The sequence below is a fragment of the Eptatretus burgeri genome, chromosome 11 (genome assembly GCF_056783735.1).
Source record: "Eptatretus burgeri isolate ZD-2024b chromosome 11, Ebu_testis_v1, whole genome shotgun sequence".
Taxonomy (NCBI): domain Eukaryota; kingdom Metazoa; phylum Chordata; class Myxini; order Myxiniformes; family Myxinidae; genus Eptatretus; species Eptatretus burgeri.
In genome coordinates this window covers 37167936-37191311 of record NC_140971.1, presented here as the reverse complement: position 1 = coordinate 37191311, position 23376 = coordinate 37167936, and the positions used below count along the sequence as shown (strand labels likewise).

At 40.7% G+C, this 23376-nt stretch overlaps 1 protein-coding gene across 3 annotated transcripts in view; it reads right to left on the bottom strand.

Moving 5' to 3' along the window:
• The window catches only part of TTC38 (tetratricopeptide repeat domain 38), a 57472-nt gene that overhangs the window by 29715 nt on the left and 4381 nt on the right, over positions 1–23376 (bottom strand). For all 3 annotated transcript variants that reach the window (XM_085846027.1, XM_085846025.1, XM_085846026.1), the window contains exons 4-6: positions 20945–21131; positions 16995–17168; positions 13181–13256 (exon numbers count right to left, since the gene is read on the bottom strand). In XM_085846027.1, coding sequence (XP_085702153.1) covers positions 13181–13256; positions 16995–17168; positions 20945–21131 — 437 coding nt within the window. The remainder of the gene's footprint in view (positions 1–13180; positions 13257–16994; positions 17169–20944; positions 21132–23376) is intronic.

Below are 23376 nucleotides of genomic sequence, written 5' to 3'. Positions count from 1 at the left end.
CCGACTACAACCTAAAACCCTGTTTGCTTTACCTATAGCTGTCTGGCACTCTGCTGTCTGCTTATCTCCCATCCCATATCTATTACCACCCCCAGATCCTTCTCCTGTGTGACACGCTCCAACATTACCCCTTGCATCCTGTAATCTCTATTTTCATTGTTCTTTCCCTTACACCTTACACTTGCTCAGGTTAAATTACATCTGCCAATCTTTTGCTTAACCTATGCAAGGATCGATACTTTCCTGAATCTGATCACCACCCCCTCTGCTAACCACCTTACCTCCAAGCTTTGTGCCATCTGCAAATGTGGAAAGCCTACTCTTCACCCCACTTTCTAAATCGTTGATGTAAATCATGAATAACAAGGAGAAAAAGACATAAAATATCATAGCCTCTGTGGTTTTAGTACTTTTGCTCTCCGGAGTTAATGGGCTATCCCGTATTTACAAGATTATGTGTATGTGCAACTGACTTGCGCGGTAATGTGACATGGAAGATTTTGTATGATTGGGTTATTTGGTCATGCATATTAATGATGTGGTACAGTAGTTATTTTGTGTAAGATAGTTGGTCACGTGACATGTATGATGGTTTTGATTGAGAATGCAAATGTTGCACACAAAGGATTCAATGTTCATATATTTTGGGGGAGACATACTGAATTACACACTCTATAACTTTTTATAATATTTATTTATATGTAAAATAAATTGTATAACTGTAGACAATGAAAAATTATCATTAAGATGAAAATGCTCTCTGATCAGTTTTTGTAAATTGTATTTGAAGGTGGTTGGAGTGAAATTGAAAAGAGGAATCAGAAAGTTTTTTTTTTAATTTTCATGAAAGATGCTTCAGGGTATTGGTATGAAAAAAAAAGAATAAAATCGCGAAATGCATGTCCGAGAAATGGTTAAGGGCGTGTTCAATACTGGGATTTTTTTTTTACAACTAAAATGGCAGCCAGTCTACCAGTCAGCCATTTTTGATCAGATCACAAAATAAAGTGAGGTGCCTGTGTATGCCATCATGTACTAACTTAACATGTGCCAAGTCTGAACAAAATCTGACCATGCATGTCCGAGAAAAGGTTGGGGACATGTTTAAGTAACGAAATGGCCACCAGTCGGTGGCATGCATCGTGGTTATGATCTCAAAAGAAAATGGCGTGCGTATGTAAGCCATCATTCTTTATATATGTATGCCAGGTTTGAACAAGATTGGTAAATGCATCTTCGAGAAATGGTTGAGGACGTGTTCAACATTGGGGTTTTACAACTGAAATGGCCGCCAGTCGGCCATCTTTGATAAATTCAAGAAACAAAATGAGGTGCAAATGTATACCGTCACGTCATGTCTTTTTTCCAAGTTTGAACAAAATTGGTCGATACGTGTCTGAGATATGCCTGTGGACGGACGGATGCACCCACAGACGAGACCCAATCCATAAGCCCCTGTTTCAGACGAAGTCCAATGAGGGCTAACGATGTTCTTCGTGCTAACCCCTGAGCTTGGCTTATTTTATGAGAGAAAATGAATAATACATGCAGAACGACACACAGAATACACTGAGAAACTCAACCCTCTGTCCATTTTGCATGTTTTTACACTGGATACAAGAATTTGAACGAGAACATGGCCTAAGTTTTACACTCCACCTGCCCCTTTGACCGAGAAAACTGAATCTTCCTGTCTTATTTACCTCAAGGCGTGAATCCAATTTCCTTTGTAACTGATACACAGTCCTTACAGACCGTTATCCTGGTGTTCATGGGCAGAGTTATACAGTACCATATGTGCTGTTCACTCGGACAGACGTTAAACTGGGCGCCCCATCTGTTAGCAATAATTAGTGAGCATTAAATGTCATACTAGTACCTGAAATGGACATTACTCAGGGTGGAAGAAGGGCAGGGGGGGCAGCCCTCCCCCTACCTGAAAAATAACATATCCTGCCATTTATTCATTTTGGGAAGAAATATCTGGAGATAAACAGAAAGTTAGAAATTGAAGAAGTTGAGACCGCAAATCAAACTAAAATGTGGCATAGGAATTACACACATAACCCTATTGCCAGGGGTTCACACAATTTTTTTTATTTGGTTCTCCAATGAGTACCAGCAGACTCGCTGGTACTCGCTGGTACATGGTTTGGTACTCGCAAAAAATTTTTTTTTAAATGACAGCTTTGAGCATGCTTGTCTGCTTTCCCAAGAGTCTCTCAGCTTAGTATGCATCTTATTCTTCTGTAAGCACTCTCTCAGAATGTACACTCTGGGCGAGTAGCACTCTCTCAGAATGTCCACTCCAGACGAGACACTCACAAGCACTCCTTTTTTATTTTTTTTCCTTCCAGACGCTCCTGAACCTCCTCTTCTAACTTACTTGCGTGTTCTCCTAAGTTCTATTTTTTTAATATTATAAATTATAAACCTACAATATAACTTGTAAATTAAAATGTTATCATTTATAAGCTTAATTTTGAAATCATAGCACAGTAAATGAATTTATCAGAATTATCAAGGAAGAATCTTGCCTGCACTCGCTGAGAAAATCTTCCATCAAAAGCCTCTGTTATGCTAATACGCTTTTGAGCTTTCGGCCCATCTTTGAATTACGCATTTAGTTGATTGATTTTTTTTTTACCACGTATGATTACCTGAGTACCAATTACAGTATGTGAACCCCTGCCTACAGCACCTGGGCAGGCAGTTCACTATGCTTCATGACTCACAAAATGAAGATTTTCTACTTTGAACCAAATACCTGTAGAGATCTCATTTCTTATTTGTTGGCTGCTCTTAGAGCACCCTTATTCTGGACATTTCCATCTGTCTGTCTGTCCGCGAAACTTTGGTCAAGCCGAGGGGCTAAACCACTCAACTGATTCCAATGAAATTTGGTACGTAGGACCATTATTTCTGGGAATCGTGTGCTTTTGTATATGGGATCCCGGGTCCTAGCAACGGCATAGCAACGGCCCTTTAAAGTGGTCAAAAAATCGAAAAAAATCAAACAAAAATAAATCGAAAAATCGAAGCTGAGAGTTCTGTGCGCAATCTATCGAGCTCCCTTCATGCCAATTTGCAGCCCTAACAAAAAATATTTGTAGGAGGAGATAGGTTTTGGGCGAGAACATGTCGAACATTTCAGAAACGGTTAATTGCGAATATCTCTAAGAGAAAGAGTTTGATTTTGATAAAACTTGGGTGAAATGTGTACAATGTGGCTAGCATGTACACAAAAATGAATGGTTACTATGCACACCTCCGTTGCTTAGCAACAGTTAAAATACTTTGTCGTACATCGTACACTTCTTGTGGACTGTACAAAAAAAAAAATCAATACCTCCGAAACTGGACCTCCGAGGGACCTGTTTTTTTTGTGCCCAAGGAGAATGTCTTACAGCATCATATAAAAAAAATAAAATCTTCAGCGAATAGATCAATGGAATTACCAGGGCTGCCATTTGTTAGAGTCTCTTTGGAAACATGCCTGAAATTTCACAAGGCGGGTTTCTGGGCGCAAACTAAGAGGGCTGTGATAATCATATTTATTGTGCTAAATTGATTGATAGCATGTACATGAATATCGGCTAGTCGCGTTGGTCAGCTTTCCATCTAGAGCGAGCAGCCATGTCGCCATCCAGCTTGTTTTTGTCTATTATCTGAATATCTTGGTAAATATTTTACGAATTGTGCTGAATATGGGTTCAAATTATATGAACATAGGTAAATTTCATTTGGCTATCATTTTGTGAGGTTACTCTGTTTAAAAAAAAAAAAAATTAATTTGGTCAAAAACTGGAGAACAACCCAGAACTTAGTGAATGCTGTGCAGAGCAGTCTATCTCTACTCTCGCTAAGACAAGGGCAAGGCCCTGCACATAAAATCACCACACCTCACTTTTAATCATCGATATTGTGAAAAAAAATCTGGAGATGATCGAATGATCGGAGGATTTAACACGAGTCTAGGGCTACCTTCTACTTCATGATGATGATGTAAACTTTGGTAGAAAAAATATATATCTTGAGATAAACAGGAAGTTGCAAATTGAAGAAGAAATCGAGGCCTCAAATCACACTAAAACGCGCCATATGAATTTAACACAGATCATGACTCTCATGATCAAAACAGAAGTGCTGCAGTCGCTGTTGCACACCAAAAGGTCCCAAAAAGTGATCGCGCCCAAATATGTTGATGATCTTACATTTAGGTTTTCGCAGCCAGTTTCAAAAAATTTCTGCTCAATTTTATTAGCACACATTCAAATTCATGCAGTTTTACCAATCCACTTATGCTAAGGTTACTTGTTCAATATTTGTGCATTCAATTTCATTTTCAAGCTTTCATGATGATAGTCCAGGAGCAAAAGGCAGATGTTTTAGTGAACCTGGTTTTGCTGGATAAAGTTTTTTTCTGTGATGTTTCTTGTAGCTTAGGTGTAGCTCTTCATGATTCAGGGGGGTGACCGTTCGTGACCCTTGGGCAATTTGCTATATTAACCCTTTTATGCCGGTTACACCTAAATGCGCCCCAAAGTACTATTTTTGTGATATCTTGTAAATAGCTGTGACCAAAAGTCATCACATTTATTTTTCATCATTATTATTCACAGGGCAAGTATTTTACAGCTGATTTGGACACAATTTGCCCAAACTTGATGATTATTAACCCTTTCCTGGCATTCCTAGGGGATCATATATACCCCAAACGTAGGCCTACATTTCCTGCCTTGATCTGTTTATCACCCATGCATATTATGATGAAGTATTGGCTGAGAGACTTCATTAGTTAGTTAAACTGACAAAATGTGGCACCATTGCATTGTTTCAGATATTAGAAGCACATGGCTGGGCACCACTAACACTCTGCTGTGCAGGTTTGTCATGGAATAGGCTACCAGACTTCCAGTTGTCAAGCTTGAAATGAAGAAGTTGGTAAAATAGAATCTCCAGATTAAAATACTAGACAAATTCAGATTGTATACATTTAGTTTTTACAACGACAGTTATCAAAATGGGCATGACAGTTGTTGTTGGGTGCTGCCCTCTTTTATCAGGGAACCGTACTAAAAAAATGTGAACCTTTGTACGGTACTAGTATTCAGGCACAGTTATAAAATGCTTTCTCCCAGGTTAAAATATAATATGTGACTTATTTATTTTCACGGTTGACATTTTCAGACGGTGGTAAAACATGACAAAATTGTTCATTAACTTCTCCCTGCCCATGCTCTTTCAGGATGTGACACAGTTGCTTGCTACTTTGGGCTAGGGAAGGGCTGTGTACTTAAAACACTGAAGGCTGGCTATGAGTTATTGGCTGTAGGTGACATTGAAGCACCATTCACAGCTGTAATGGAACAGGCCACAACCTTCATGTCTGCATGCTCTGGTATGAAAAAAAGCCAAAGACATGTCCGAGACAAGATTGCTTGTCTGGGGTAAAAAGAATGGGAAGGGTCACACATCATCACCCAAACTGTGCACCCTGCCACCGACAAAGGAGGCTTTCACAGAAAATGTCGAGGGCTCACTATCAGGCAATCTTATGGCGAATGCTTGAAACTAGCCATCCACCGGCACTGGACCCTGAGGAATATCGATGGATGAGAGATGTCAAGAACAAGTCGCTGTCACCAATTACAGTCCCAGATGATGTGAAACTGGCCCCAGAATATGTTCTTGAAATGATCAGGTGTGGTTGCAAAAGTGAAAGTCACTGTAATTTGAGAAGGTGTGGTTGTCAAGTCAGAGGTCTGCCTTGCACAATTTTCTGTGCCTGTTATACAGTTGATTGCTCACGTGTGCAGTAGCAAGGTTTGAGGAGATTGGGGAAGCAACTAGTAGTAGCAGATTATTTGTTTGTTTCACGAATTTAATTGATCTTGCGGTAGGTCAAACTAAACACATTGAGTGTCTAACCCAGTCTATTTTGCATCAATGTCAGCAGGTCAGAAAGGAAAAGATGACATTAAAATCCCATGCCATAATTTTGGAGTGGTTTTTGTGCAATAATGCGTCAAAGACCCCTGGTGTCTATAGATGTTCAAATGTTTTGTGCTGGATAAAATCAGTCAGGAAAGGGTTAATATTGAGTATTAAGTCATTATTCTATCTTTTAAGTTATTTTTGGTTACCTTATTTGTGACTAAAGTAAGGATGAGGTGGTTATTGTGCAATCATGTGCAGTCTGTGTTCAAATTTTATGTACTCGGTTAAAATAGCCTGGAAAGGGTTAATACCGAGTAATTCACAATTGTTTTCTATCTTAAGTTGTTTTTGGTGACATAATTTGTGAATAAACATCGACACAAGCAAATGTGATGATGTTTGTTGGGTTCATTGCAATAAATAGTGAAAAAAAAATGTGTTTTTTTCATTATTTATGCATTTACCGACACAAAAGGGTTAATATAGCAAATTGCCCAAGGGTTGCAAACGGTCACCCCCCCTCCCCCCTGAATCATGAAGAGCTACCCCAAGGCTATAAGAAACAGCAAAGCAAAAACTTTATCTGACAAAACCAGGTTCACTCCCACTGCTCCCGGACTATGATGTACTGTACCTGACATTCACAAATGCATTTGGTTCATTCTGTTTAGTTTTTCGGCATTTAGGGTTACATTCTTTTTATCTGGATAATTATTTTTCACACCTTTTCGATGTGTGCCAGCAAGTTAACATTGCACGATGCACATGTGATTGTGTGTGTGTGTGTGTGTGTGTGTGTGTGTGTGTGTGTGTGTGTGTGTGTGTGTGTGTGTGTGTGTGTGTGTGTGTGTGTGTGTGTGTGTGTGTGCGTGTGCGTCAAGCCGTCAATCACCCTTCACTGAGGCATGAGGACATCGATATACTTGAGAGAAAATGTTTATTCACTCTCAAACATGTACGTACATGGAGAAGTGACTCCAGGAACAACAATTAGCATTTGAGGAACCTCGGAGAGAGCTCTGCCAGGATAGCCGAGTCACTCCCTTATATACGTTTATCTTTTCCACGTTGGCTTATTCCAGCACAAAATAGTTCTTCTTTTCATCAAAGGACCAGCTGGTTTATGTCCTTTCAACATCAGTATATTAAGTAGATAAGCAGGACCTGAGGTTTTCTCCCAAATCCAGTTACACAACGTTCCTGTGGATCATTCAAGGTTGACCACATTTCTTATCTTACAGGCCTCCCTTTATGTGAAAAGGCAATAGCAGGAATATATATATATATATATATATATATATATATATATATATATATATATATATATATATATATATATATATATATTTTTTTTTTAAATTAACTGCAAGTGAGTGGATTTTGCTGGGAAGAAACAAAAGCTTTCAAAGTTTCAAATCCCAACATCTGCTTGTTACTTTCTTTTTCGTTCATGGGCAATCACTTTCGTCGTTCAACACTTCAAATATGAAAATGACGGATAATTTCGTTCAGTGAGTTTTTATTTCTTTTTTCATCATAGTATAGCTTTTCTGATTTTAATTCACTTACTTTCTGTTTTTCTTCTTTGAATATTTATTGTGTAGGTATATATCATTATTCGTTTTTAATTTGTCTAAAATTAAACAGGCCCAAGTCTATGCAAGGACAGATATAAATTTCTTTGAAAAACAATCCAACAAATCTGTGTAAGCACCACCCCATCCCATTTTTATGAAATGAAAAAAAAGATGCAAATATGAAAGAAAAGTCCTGTTATCCGTAAGGGGCCATCGATCTTTATAAAATGAAAAACATGTATTTCCCTGTGCATTTTTTTTTCCAAAGTCCTTTTGTACTTTTTCTGTTATTTTTGAGTTGCTTTCTTTATCTTCAATCTCCTGACATGCTAGGCATCGTGCCAAGTAGGTCTGACAGTGAATGTACCATCTAATTTGCCCCACATCTTCCTGAGCCACCTCTTGTGTAGATCACTCCTCCACTGTTCAAGATTCATGGTTGTGTCACGTGCTGCTCTACCCGGAGCTGCCATTCTGGGAGGGCCAGGTCTCTATCTACGTTAGCCTCGAATGCAGAATGGACCAGTTCTGTTGTGTTAAGGAAGAGTGAGGAAGGTGGTAGCAACTTCAGTTGGATCTGCTGATTGGTACCTGGTGGAAGTTTAGCGCATACGTGAGGTTGTGAATTGTCAGAGATTAGAAAGATGAGCTCATCTGCAGGGAATATATTCTCACACTCATGGGCTGTGTCTGCAAGAAACTCCTCAAATCTTTCTCTTATAATGGTCTCAAAAACTATGCGGTAATGTGAAAGCCCAATCTCCACAAACACAGCAAAGGATACATTGCGGTTCCATCCAGGTTGCCCATGTAAACCGCGAGGGGCTCTTCCAAAGGAACACCTCGGCCAAATGCTTTAGCCTGTTTCATCAATGTAGATGTAGTCTGCAACAATTCCATGCTCCAAGAACTACTCAGCATATTTGATGCACATGTCCAGTACATGAGGAGAGTTTCGGACATCAGGCACATCCTTTGCCAGTTTAATTGTCATCAGCATGCCATCAAGGGTTCTAGCAATATTGCAAGCCTGGTGTTGGGTTAACAGTTAAGGTGGCTGGCTCAATATATTAGGGTCTTGAGTTTGAGCCCCTGTCAACCGTTGAATTAACACCAAGTGGGGTTGACTCAGCCTGTTACCCTTATCAGGTTGGCAAAATGAGTACCAGTGTACTGGTAATAGATGGCACCGCATTAGCGGTGCAGCCACGCCCCCAGAAAATGATGTTTACATAAGCTGGGTTGTTTTTATTCCAGAAGCGATCAAGGCAGTGATCTGGCCAATACACCGCCAAAATAAAGAGATGAGTAATATGGATAATGAATGAAGGTTTTTGTACATAATTAGCCAGAGTTCTCAAGAATGGATAGTGTGAGTGTATCATGCAGCGTTATTCCTGGTGGTCGTGGCTATTACAAGTCATAATGTCATAAAATATGTCGATTCTCTGCATGAAAAGCATGGACATTGGAAACTTTCATGATCATTTGAGGCGTTTGTTTGTTTGTCTTCTATGCGCTCCTGCTCCGCTGAACAGAATGGGATGAAAGGGTAGAAAAGGTAATGAGAGAAGGGATATAAGTGGGAGTGGATGAAGGGAATGAGGGAAGTGAGTGATTGGGTTGAGTGGAAGTTTGTTCAGGTGTAAAGAAGGCAGAATAAGTGGGAGTGGATGAAGGTTTTGAGGGAAATGTGTGAAGGGGTGAGGGGAATGGGAGAAGGGGTTGCTGAGTACATAGATTAAAGGTAATAGGTTTGCTGGCGTTATCTGCAATGGGCCGTCTAGTTTTAATTAATTAAGCTACTGAGAATTATCAATCATATCAATTAGTGGTACAATAATGTAAAGCACTATTGCTATAGTACACAACTCTATGGCAGGACTAGCCTCCGAAATCTACTGCCCTTTAGATGAACTCAACCTGGGAATTCTTTCACAGTAACCTGCTCTCTGTCATGCACTGATCCATCCCATCTCATCGTCAACTGTCCTACCCTTCTTCCCGCCTATGGAACAATGAATCCTGTGGTGAGGGAGTTGCTCTGAAACAATTTGCCTTCTTTTGTTCGAAAGGAAACCCAACCAAGGGCAATCTCAGCTCATTCCACAAAGCCCGCAACAATTGTGTCCACTCTATGAAGAGCCAGAAAACAACATCAGTCCAACATCAAGATTGAACTTTCAAACTTGTCTCCCTCCTCCAAAACCTGGTTGTTAGGTCTGTCCCTGGAGTATGCTCCCCCTCCATCCCTTCCCTCTCTTCAAATGGCACAACAGCCGATTCTGCTCGTGAGAAAGCTGAATGCCTCAATTCTCTGTTTGCTTCCAAAGCTTGTGTCCCCAGCTCTTCACTCTCTGTACCCATCCTTCCCTGTTGTACCCAACTGCTCCTCTGTCTTTTGCAACTGAAAATGAGGTTCTTTCAATGTCGACTCTAATTCTGCATCAGCTCACGTGTCCTAAAAACCTACACTGCTGCTCTCGCACATCCTCTCTCTGCCCTTTTTACCCTACTAGTGCATGCCCGTAAAAAAAATTTAATAAATAAATATTCAAACCGCGAGCAAGAAACAACAACCACACAGGCCGTTTCTTCGCTCTCGCTTGCCCATACATGCGTTGCCCGGAAGTTCGCATATCGCAGTTACGATTATTCGCAATTTAGTTTTAATGGCCAATTATTCAATTAGCGCCAACGTATTTAGCCTTTTCGCAATGTCGTCGCAAGGAAAAACAAAAAGAGAAGAGAAGAGAGGAACAAAAAAAATTTATTTCCTGGTTCGGAGCACACCAGCTCACTCTGATGTTACCGAAATTTATGCACCATCTAATATGAAAACGATCATAACTTGGGGAATTGTGTTTATCTATAAATGCGCATAAGAAATCGAGAAATTATTAGAATACATGAAGTCATCACTCTCCGGAAGCCCGTACGTTGTAACCCGTAATGGGGAACGTGGCTGAGCTTCTCTTCCCCATTGGCCACGCCCACGCAACAACCTGTTTTGTCATTGGTTTGGTAAATAAATGGCCATAACTTGGGAACCACTTGTCCGATTAATATCAAACCTTGAAAAGGCACATCCTCAGGTCCCCAGCAATATACATGGCAAGTTTCAATGAGATCGGACGAGTGGTTGTCGAGAAACAGCAGTCACAGACACACACACACACACAGATTGCTGGAATTATAGATAGATTATTTGCCCAAGGTGATCTTCCATCTGCTTGAAAATCAGCCAACATCACTGAATTACAAAACTAGAAGGTCACTCTTCGACGTCGTGACATCACCAGACATGCCTCTGCCCACATTTTTACATCATGATACATGCTTGTACCAAGTTTGATTTATATCCCTGAATCCGGATTCAAAATAATAAATACTTCTGGCTGCCAGATGATGTGGCCGATCACATTGAAATTTATAAAACATATATTTCCCATGACTACTATATCATAATTGTTATGTTTCTCGTTGATTGATGAAGTGGTTCAAGAGAAAGAATTTTTGAAAGATTTTCGTTTAAACCGATATGGCTGCCAGACCATGTGACCTATTAATTGTTTGTGAACACCTGGTATCCCTGAGGTTTGAGGAATATGTGTGTGAAGTAACCCTTGATCTGTCAAGCCATTCTGGGGAAGAAGATTTTTAAAGATTTATTCTTCAAAAAAACATAGCTGCCAAACCATGACCTATGACGTCATACGTGGAGAACTTTTTGTTCCTCATGGATAGGCGATCATACCTGTAAAGTTTGGCCTCAAATTGTTCAGCTGTTTCAAAGAAGATTTTTGAAGGTTTTTAATGTTAAAAAAAAATATGGCTGCCGAACCATGTGACAGGTGATGCCATAAACCCCTCCCCCCACCCCCCCATACAATTTAGCCCGAGATGACCCTCAAAAATTTTCATACTGATCGGATAAAGTGTTCCACGTATGCAATTTTGACATCATAATGAAGCCACTATGAAATCATCAAAAAAAACAAAAACTTGTTTCCAATGGTGAGTACTTCACATGTGCCAAGTTTCAATTTTTTCCATGGAGCTGTTTCGGAAATATAGAGGTCCAAAGTTTTTCCTTTTTTCCAACATGTCTGCCACATCACTTGACCGATGACGTCACAATTATCATAAAAACATTCTGCATGAGTAGTCGCACATATTGTGACAATTTCATGTCAATCAGATAATAAGCGGTTGCAGAGAAAACAGAGAAAATTAGCATGGATGGACGTACGTACTGTATGTACAGTCATGCATACGGACGTACATGCAGACAGACAAGCCGAAAACGTAATGCCACTGGTGACTTCATCAATGGAGGCATAAAAAAGGTGCAAAAATGGATCCCATTAACTTCAGACCTATCAGTTTACTTCTCATCATCAGCAACATCATGGAATCCATCATTGCAGTTGATATCAAATCCTTCCTTTTCTCCAACGGCCTCATCTCAGATCACCAATGTGGATTCAGACCACGTCACCCCACCATGGACATTCTACTCCAACTCTCCTAACAATGGATAGAGCTCCTCAATGTCAGACAGAAGATCAGGGCCATCTCTCGAGACATATACAGCTTTTGACACAGTCTGGCATCCTGTCTTTCTCTCCAAATGCTCTGCCTATAGCATCCAAGGCCAACTCCACACAAAGTCCTTCCTTGGCACACATGACTTCCTATCCACCTACAGGACCTTCATCCACTGCTTGATGGAGTACTGCTCTCCCCTCTAAGCTGGCGGCTCTGCCTCACACCTTGTTGAGCTTGAGTCCGAATAAACCAAGGCGTTCAATATTATTGGAATCTTCTGTGATGAGCTGTATCGATGGGCCTACCAGTTTCCCATCGCTCTTTGTCTTCTACCGCCCTCTTTATGGTCTTGCACCTTTCCACTCTTTTCATGCCTTGTCCACCCCCCCTTCCCCCGGGCTTTAACGGGGTGCACGCAGTCCACAAACAACGCCTTTTTGGTGAAACTCCCAAAATGCTGAATCACTGCTCACCTCTACTCATTTGTTCCTCTTTTTCCCCACCTTTGGAACCAACTTCCACATTCTCTTCATTATTCCCATCAAGTCTTCAAGAAAACTGTTCATCACCATCTCAGAACATCATCTAACCAAAACCATAATCTTTTCCACCCCCGTTAATTCCCCTGTCCACCCTAAAGCCGACCCTCCTTCCAAATTTCCATGTTTTCCTTCCTGAGAGTTTTCTTCTGTGTCCATCTTGTCCGCCCCATGCATCCTCCACTACGCCTCATTCCTCCCTACTCATTATTTGTCCATGTCTCCACCCACTTCGTTCTTCAACCCTGCTGTTGGTCTTTCCACCCACTCTCTCTACTGTTCCTTTTGTTCTGTTGCATCCTGATTCGTTCAGCGTTCTAGCTCTTCCACGAGCCTCGACTTTGTATACAAATAAAAACAACCCTCATTGCAATTTTTCACCAACATGATTGATATAAATTATGTCACATTTACATTTTGCACAAACTCCAAATCGATGCAACATTCAACCACCAGAAGTTTCAATTGTTGGAAACTCCAAACAAAGTGATCATCCATATGACGCTGTGTTCATGAAATAAAGGCTGCAAATTGGAATGCCTGCATGAAATTTTATTTCCTTTGTAGTCTTACCTTCTTTGCTTGTTTTTCTGCTTCATCAAAGTGGTTTGTTTCCACCAAACCAAATGCATAAATCCCTTTTAAATACCTGGAAAATAATAACAACGGCTGAAATTCCCAGAATAAAAAGCACAGACTGCAGTCCCATTAAAATAGTTCTGACGTGACTTTTTTTTTAGAAAGCTCAATAAATAATTAAATATTAAACAAAACAGTGATGAAATTAGAACGGCACATGGTGGAGTGCATACCTCTGTCAGGCTGAACAGTTTACATATTCTATCCCACTGATAGGCCAGATCTGCATCCATACTTTAAACAGAATCTTACAGGCTTGTTCTTGTCACCTAACAAGGTCCTCCACCAAGTTTTGTCATAATCCACTAACAACATTTTGAAATTGGACCATTGGACAATTGAAACCAGACTCTCAGAGTATCAGTGCTGTTAAAGCAGTCTCCTGGGCTATTGGGCACAATCCTGGACAGGTCATCTTCCAACACAGGATACTCAAATGGCTCCATCATCCCAGCAAGCTGGTACTCATTTTGCCAACCTCAGAATGATGATTGGCTGAGTCAACCCCACCTGGTATTAATTCATCAACCAAGCAGAAATTGAACTCAGGACCCTATGATCCCAACTCCATCTCCATAACCATTAAGCCAACACCAGGCATGTTTTGAAATCTGCAATATGTCGTTTTTGGCCCCATCTCTCAATGGTGAAGGATCATTCCAAAAGTTAGAAATGTTTAGTATCTGCATCTTCACTAAAATCAAATCAATTCGGCCTTGCCACAACACCCAACTTGTCCATTAGGCTTCATGCAAATCTGTCCATAACTTTTTGAGATATCGTCCTATATATCGGTTTAAGCCTTATCCCTCAATGCTGAAGGATCACTTAAAAATTGAAGTATCCGGATCTGGATGTTCACCAAAATCTATTCGGCCTTGTCACACACTCCTGACCACCAAATTTTTTATCTGAATCCATCCATAACATTTTGAGATATCCTGCTCACAGACAGACAGAAAGAAAGACAGACAAACAGATGGATGAAAACATAACCTCCATCAACTTTCGATGGTGGAGGTAATTACTTAATCCCATTTATTAGTTTTCATACAGGGCAGTGTTTCATGAAACCAAAACCAAAGTCTTTTTATAAAGCCTGCCCATTGATAAATATCTATTTCAGCCAAATATCAAATGGTAGGTTGACCATCTACTTCTCATTGAAGTCAAAGTACTACTCATTGTATGTGCATCACATATCTTTAACAATTAAATAATTGTCATTATCGTCATCATATTGTCGTGTCCAGGGGGTTAGCCCCTACCTGGACAGACAACCGAACGGTTCTACCTTGGAGGCAAACAGCCGAGATTCTCGGGAAATTATGGCACGCGTGAGAAGGAAGGGCGGCAAGGACAGAGGCGCATGGGTTTATACTCGAACCCACGACAAGTAGACAACACAAGCAACTTCAACGAATACGGGGGTTTAATGAAAATAAATGAAATATTTACAATGGTAACTATTCAAAGTGTAATAATAATAATAATAATAATAATAATAATAATAATAATAACGGAACGTGAGGGAAAACTAAATATAATTTGGAGGTGCCTCCACACAGACTTAAATACAGACAAGGGGACAGAGTAGATAAAAGGACAATCCTCCCTTTTTCCGGGCACTTATCTGTGTGCCCAGAGATGAGTTTCTGATGCTTGGGGTTCGCCAAACCACATCGTCACTGCTCGGGAAAATGTGGCCAAAAATGGCGCCCAGCTGCTCTCTGGGCGGGAAACTAGTGGGGCAGATAACAGAGAGGAATCGTGCAAATGATGATACAAGCATCAAATTTGGCACATTTGTTCTCCAGGGGATTCTAATCAAATCTGCCTGATTGGCCATTTGAAAATCCAAATTTTGAAAAATTTTAAGAAAAAAAAAAACTTCAAAAAATGTCAAGATCACGAATCAATGTTGGATGCTGGCTGAGATTGGTGAATGTTTCAGAAACCTCATCAAAGACGTTCCAAGTCTGCCATGGAGTTTTCATCCCTTTACCATGGAAGGCAGACACGACATCACGTCCAGTGAATGCATGGAAGTATGGGATCCCTCTAGCTTTCTCAGGCCCTATTGCAGAAACTACCTCATGGACTGGAATCCACCACACCTTGGCTCCTTGTCCAAAGGCAATCCACATGTTCTCAAGACCTAGTTCCTGCAAGGATGGCAGTACAGATATTGCTATGACTAGTACGTCCGTGTCATTAGGCTTAATGATAGTGGACTTGCTACCATCCGTCGTTGCATCCCTGGCATGTACAAATATTTGAGTGTCAGCTTCTTCATGACAACATGGAGACACAGCATCCAGTGACTTCCTTGTGTTGCTAATGGCATCTTCTCCTTTTATGACAATGACTGTGCTTGTCGTCTGTGCTTCACACATCTTTTCCACAAGGAAGTGAAACAGCTCAGTCTTGTTGCTGTCATCTCAAAGAAAGCTTCTCCAGTTACTTGGGGTCTTACTGGTTCCTGTCACTCTTCTTCTGATTCCTTGCCCCCTTTTCGACCTTGCCTCGGACTTCAGACTTGACTTCTTGTACACATCAAACACTACGTCCACCCTCTTGTACCTGGCTGGCACCATAGGATTCCACCTTTGGGATGATGTCTTCTTTCGCATAGTCATCAAATATCTTTGAAGTGTGTGGAGGTAGGACATTGATAAGTGCTGAGCCATTAATGATGACTGCATCTCCCCTTGGTTCTCTGTCTTGGATGTTCACTTGCGCTTCAAGAATTTCAGCCAGCTGTGACTTCAAATTTTTTTGAAGTTTTTATTTTATTTTTTTATTTTTCAAAATTTGGATTTTCAAATGGCCAATCGGGCAGATTTGATCAGAAAGCCCTGGAGAACATAGATGCCAAATTTGATGCTTGTATCATAATTTGCACGATTTTTCTAATATCTACTACACTAAACGTACAGGAGGCAATTTGGGCAGTGATACTCAACAGCAATCCTCAGAAACCACCGTGCAGCTTCTTTCATCGATCGCACTTGCCGACACCACTCTTTTGCGGAATGGCGCTGTCTTCTCCCCATATGGCACAACACGAGGCTTCGAGGCATGGTCTCACCCGACCCAACCAACAGTCAATGGCCAGCGTCTTGCTCCATCACGTGAGCAAATTTTCCTCAGCATGAACACGAGAATCATCCAGCCTTCTTCATCGTGTCGAGAGAAAGCCAGCCATAATGCCCTTGTCTTCCAACCTCTGATCCTGACTCACTCGCTTCTGTCCTGTCTCCTTCCGTGTCCCGACTCCTCTCTCTCTCTCTCTCTCTCTCTCTCTCTCTCTCTCTCTCTCTCTCTCTCTCTCTCTCTCTCTCTGACGTCACACCCATCAATAATTCATGCCAGGGGCATGGCTTTCTAGTTGTCATTCCTTGAGGTGGGATTTTCGTCTGCTCGGAAATGCCCGGCTCGGTTGTTGTTGTTTTAAGGACGTGATTCCTTTTTATCACCGGTCTTGGAAATGCAAAAACATAGGAGAAGGTCACAGGGGGCAACCACCTTAAAATTATCCTTAAACCCTACCTAATTACCTAATTAACACAGCATCACCCACCATGTGGTGACATGTAACACTTAAGTTCACAGTTTCCCGACTTAATTTACATTGAGATGTTTCCTACAAGTCCATGGACCAGGCTACTCTACACAATCCTACCTTTTCTATGAAATTCCGCCATCTACCCAACAAACATAACAATATAGCAAGTGAAGGACGTACCCAGAAAGTGGGTCTTCTGCAGGCCATTCAGGTAGCACACCAGCAATTGAGTCACACATTTTCTGGGACTGTCCCAGATAGAAATGTGCATCATGGGCAAATCGCAAAGCAACTGGGTCTCGTGGATAAAAGTTTAAAATATCTTCCCATTCACAAGATGCTGCATCAAAACGCCTGTGTAAACAAACACACAAGTGTCTCGCAAGTCGCCTTTGAAATGTTATATGAATGAGACAGTTTTTGAAGACATGCCAATATTTTACATAAATATCATCCAAAATATGAAGCTCATTCTAACCTCTCACTAACTGACTGACTAACATTGATGTTCGGTACTTTCTGGGTGATGCAGAAAGCTGAAATTTCACGTACCGATGGTCATCAAAGCCGATACACTTGGAAAAATATCACAGAAACGTCAGAAAGCGTCTGTAAATGAAGATATCTGAAAATAAGTGCAGCCTTGTCGTGCTAACTACAGGTGAGCGACCTGAGACAATAGGGAAGCACGGTTCATTAATGCTTACAATGTGTGGGGATACCCCACCAAATATGTACAAAATGAAACACTGAAAAGCTACTGTAGAGTGAAGTCATAAACGATGAAAAGCCATACCTTTTATTGTCGAATGTTTTCATAACTAACTTGAATGAAAAAGATTCCAGAATACATCGATAAAGTTCCAAATTGTGAGATTGTAAAATCACCGAATTGTTCATCCACCGAATTGTCGATAAATGTCATTCAGCCGAGCACAATAATGGCTGAAGCAATTACAATGATTTTAACAGAAGAAAGTACCTCTTGGGTATCTTGGGTATCTTCTCTCTTGGGTATTGTACCCACACCATAAAATTCTGTTTATCGGATTTAAAAAATAATACAACCACAATACACCACAAATTGTTGAATGCCATTTAGGCTGCACAGAGTGAGAAACTCTGCCATAAAGTGTCTGTCGTGGATTGCAAGGCCACATGCATTGGAAGATACGACAAAATGTGTAATGTATGAAGCAAAATGGTCGAGAACGGTCTGCTGATACTTTCATTGAGGTTCACAGGAGGGTCATATCAGTTATTCAAAAGAGCATTCAAAATTCACCTTTCGATAAACCTTATGCATACCACTGTTCAAGCAAATCCTGCATTACCAACTTCTGATGTAAATAAATGTGATCATGTGACCGCTTTATAAGGCATCAAAAGATGTGATGGCAATCCATAAAAGGATTGTGGTGTTGTATTTTGGTGTCATTCCGATATTGTCATTCCTTCCTACCTCAGTTGGTTGTTTCTTGGGGATTTCATCCCTCCCTACAAGTTTTTTTCATTTTTCTTTGAAACAATGTTTTTTTGACTTGTCTGGAAGCAAAACTCAGCCTTGATTGCCGACTCACGAAGAGTCATTTGACCCAAGACGATTAGATGCCACGTGGTCTTGCCTGATCACGCCCAAAGGGAATTGGTCTATCTCCGTTTTCCGGGGCTATGATTCGAGAAGTGTCTCTGGGTTTGTGTAGTCAATTGACTTTGCACAGTGAGTGGAACAAAGTCATAAACATGTATCATTTGTAGACGGTGTACTGTGGCAAGTGTTTTACGTAATGCATTTTTGCATGTGCACCGATCAGGCAGCCATGCTTGTTATGTTCTGAGTCTCTTAGTCTTTGTTTTTGGGTTCGAGAGACTTAATTATCGGATACCCTTTGGAACTTTTCTCTCCTTATGGTTGTTTTTACCTTGTGGGTGATAGCCAACCATTCTTCTTCTACTTGTAGAGTGGGGTTCGTTCCCACGTGCCTATGGTAACTTTTAACTGGGTGACTGGTACACCATCACATGGCAGAGAGGCACAATGGTCATTGTTCTTTGATCATCTTGCTGATTGCTGGTTAACTTTGTGGTGTTGTCAATGTTCATCTCGCATTGGATCTCCCCAACCACATGGTGTGACCCTACCAGTTGTGAGCAGCTGACCCAGTAGGCTGTCGGCAGACAGGTGCAGGTCGCATTTCAGAGAGCAGAGAAGCTCAAACACAGAGGTGAGTGCTCTGTGGATCTGCAAAGCATTGCACAGATGTATGGCCAGGTTGCACTGCCCCCTCCCCCAGCCCCACCCCCACCTCTTCATGCTCTGCTCCGGCCACCAGCACAGCAGCATGATCCACCAGATCCCACTGCTCATCTTTATCCCCCACGGCAACCAGGCTTTTTACAACCTCGGTCAAAACAGTGATCTCCATATGACACCCAGAGCTGCACTCTGCGGAGTGCAGAGATGGTCTGGGCATTGAGTGTCACACTCCTTCTATGCATCGAAGACTGAACTGTGTGAGGAACCAACTGAAATGTGAAGAGAACTTGTCCTGCTGTTCTAACGAAGATTGGATAATAAGGGGTGCACATCCTCCTGTCCTACAATGACTTGATTTGATAGGGTTCACACACATCTTTTTTTACAACACAGCAGTGCCGAGTGAGTGACGTAGTAAGGCAACGTGAACGACGAGGTATTACATATGCTGTTCAGTCACCTGCTCTACCCTGCACTATATGCAGTTAATAAACAGACAAAAAATACGTCCTATTCTTTGCTAAACACAATAAAAAATACATCCTATCCTCCTTTATAATAACTGGTCCATGGATCAAAGTACAAAGTGTGGGCCCCACGGTGTCGTGCGGTCGCGTCGTGCAATGGAGATCAGTGTTGCTTCGGTATCAACTGGTGTGATTTTGTATTTTTTGTTTTTTTTCACACAAGATCGCTTAATTTCCCCTTTTTGTGCAATCTGCTTTCATTTAGGATATTGTTTCATTTCGTTCGAAGCTTGGAGGGATGTTATCTTCTATATAAAAGCAAATGAGATGTTTGTTTGTGACGTAACTCCTCTGAGCTCCCAAGGCTAATCGTGACAAATCTTTATCGGAACACATGTTGTTGTTTTTTTTTTACCACAATACACCTTACTAGGGGTTTTAAATAGTCATTTTCTCACAATTCATAACTTACCTGTTGCGGGGAATGGCCCCCACATGAACAACATCTCAATATAAATGAAGCTGTTAGGAACTATTTCGACAAAGAAAAAGGGTTTTTTTTATCCCAGCAACTTAGATCTTTGGAAAGACTTGGAAGAAGCATGGAACACCATTCAACAAGAGTTGAGAAAAAATATTTTGAAAGGGTCTCGAGAGGAATTGCAATGATTTTGAAGGAAATGGTAGACATACAATTAATTAATATCAAGTATCTTCTTCTTCTTCTTTCTTGCTGCTCCCTTTCGGGGTCGCCACAGCGGATCATCCGTATGATCCGCATAGTGATTTGGCACATGTTTTACACCGGATGCCCTTCCTGACACAACCCTGGTCGCCTCTTACGACACAGGGATATGGTACACCTATTTTAACTGGGGTATACACCGGCCCAGTACACTGGTACTCATTTCGCCGACCTTGGAAGGATGACAGGCTGAGTCAACCCCCTGGTGTATTAATTCAGTGGCCCAACGGGGCTTGAACTCAGGACCTTTTGGATCCCAAGCCGCTGCCCTAACCACTGCGCCAACACACCAGGCTTAATTAATATCAAGTATATGATGTATAAATTTGTTTATTTGAATAAGATTTACTTTTTCTTAAAGGTGGATTTGCATTGAACATTAAGTTTTAGTTTTCTTTTTGCATCAGAGTGGAAAAATGCAAAATGCCGAAGACTTTTGCACAGCAGTGTACATATGAGGCCTCGCAAGGAGGAGTGATGCAAGCGACATTTTTTTAATGATATGATGATTATAGGCTCGGATGATAGGGGAAGGGTTAAAATAGTGCTATATGGCATTAACTCCAAAATGGCCGATGTGTCCCGAACATCACTTCTCCTCGCGGCACCTCATGTATGCATGTACTGTATGTGCGTACAGTATGTATGTACGTATTCTCACCCTTCCGAGAGCAAGTGGATGGCATTTATGTGCTGTTTCTCCCATGTAGAAAGATCCCGGGTTTTGTCTCCAAGGTTTCCCTCAAGCTTACAAAGCTCTTGCAGTTCAAATTTAACACCGTCATTTGTTTCTGGTGAAACTCCTGTCCCAAGAAGACTTGTTCCCAGGGAGAGAACTTTCCCCATGACTGGTGAAGAAATGGAACAAAAGGAAGGGTGGTTAAGTCATTCAACTTCTCAGACAAAGAAAGTGCAGCAAAATAGCATTTTATGACATGGGGATATGCAGTGGGAAGAGTTTGCATGACATAAATATAAGTGAGAAACTTTGATTCCACTCGCATTCAAATTGTCCTGTTGCTTTTACACTTGGCCAATTATGGATCAAAAGCTAAGTATAGCTCTACCCACCTAAGATGTCTTGAGGGGGGGGGGAGGGCGAGGATTGAAGGGGGGTGGGGGAGAGCTGCAGAATGTACCGTCAGCCAAATTTAATAACGTAGATGGATTTAATCCACACCAAAATAACAAAACATATAAAACATTGAGCATTTTATTATTTTTAGAACGATATTCACATAGACATTTCCGCATATGATATGTGGTTATCCACATCGTGGACTGAGAAAAAAAGCCAGGATTGAAGGGATAGGGGGAAGAATGTACGATAAACCGAATTTAACAAGTAAAAAAAGACATAAAATGTCATAGTCCCCATTGTTTGAATAATTTTGCTGTCTGGAGTTACGAGGGCTAGCCCATATTTATGCACAACTAAAATGGCCACCAGTCTACCAGTCGGCCATCTTTAATCATATCACAAAATAAAGTGAGGGGCACGTGTATGCCATCATGTACTGTGCTTGTGCCAAGCTTGAACAAAATCAGACCATACATGTCAGAGAAATGGTTGGGGACACGTTTAAGTAACAAGATGGCCACCAGTCAGCCATCTTGGATATGATCTTGGGGGGAAAAAAAAGACGTGCCGATGTAAGCCATCATCCATTATCTGTCCACCAAGGTTAAACAACATTCTTAAATGCATGTCCAAGAAATGTTTGAGGATGTTGGCTTTTTACAACTAAAATGGCAGCCAGTCAGCTATCTTGGATCTGATTTCGAAAACAAATGAAATGCATATGTAAGCCATCAGTGCTTTTCTGTGTGTGAAGTTTTAACATCGGTAAATATTTGTCCGAGAAATGGTTGAGGAGGTGTTCAACATTAGATGTTTTTTTACAACTAAAATGGCCGCTAGTCAGCCACCTTAGATCTGATCTCGAAAAAAATGACGTGCTTATGTAAGCCATCATTTGTTATCTGTGTGCCAAGTTTTAACAAGGTTGGTAAATACATGTCCGAGAAATGATTGAGCACGTGTTCGACACCGGGTTGTTGTTTTTTGTTACAACTAAAATGGCCGCCATTCGGCCATCTATGATCTGATGTCAAATAAAAGAATGATGTGCCAATGCTTACCATAATGTGTTGGCTTTGTGCCAAGTACAAATAAAATTGGTCTGTACATGTCCGAGATATAGTTGTGGATGTACACATTCACGGACACGAAAGTCGAGACCAAATCCATAAGACCCCGTTGCACATAGGCGCTATATATATATATATATATATATATATATATATATATATATATATATATATATATATATATATATATATATATATATATATATATATATATATATATATTTCGAAATGCCAACACATTTCGGGTGGATGGACAGACAAACTGACAGACACCAAAGTTAATTTTGAGGGTTTTCATTAAAAACTCAAAATGCGGCCATAGATGTTGCTGAAATTTGGAACATATTACCTCGATGTAGAAAGGGTTTACTTCTGAAATTTGCAGCTATTTTCGTCCAGTAAAAGGCAAGAAACAAATTTTCAATCCCGATTATAAAGTTGCATGCAGGGAAACCAACCCATATAAAGGGAGGTGCATTTTACGCTTCCCTTGATTTCAAGTCAATCAGATGAGAATTGACAAATTCAGAAATTTTGGCCTATGTTGACCTAAAAAATAGTTAATGGTTAAATTTAGTGACCTGAAATGCAAATCTTGCTCAAATTTCAAGTCAATTGGATGAAAATTGAGGATTTCAGAAATGTGGCCTATGTTCACCTTTTGGCCTATTTTGACCTCAAAAATAATTGGTGGTTAAATTCAGTGAGGTAATTTGCAAATCCATTTCAAAGTTCATGTCAATTAGGTGAAAACTGAGGATTTTAGAAATTCGGACTGTCGACTTTTGGCCGATGTTGATCTCAAAAATACTTGCTCATTGAATTCAGCGACCTGATATGCAAATCCTCTTCAAATTTCAAGTCAATGGGATGAAAATTGAGGATTTTAGAAATACCACCTTAGTTGTTGACCTTGGGCTATGTTGATCTTTTGGTCGATGT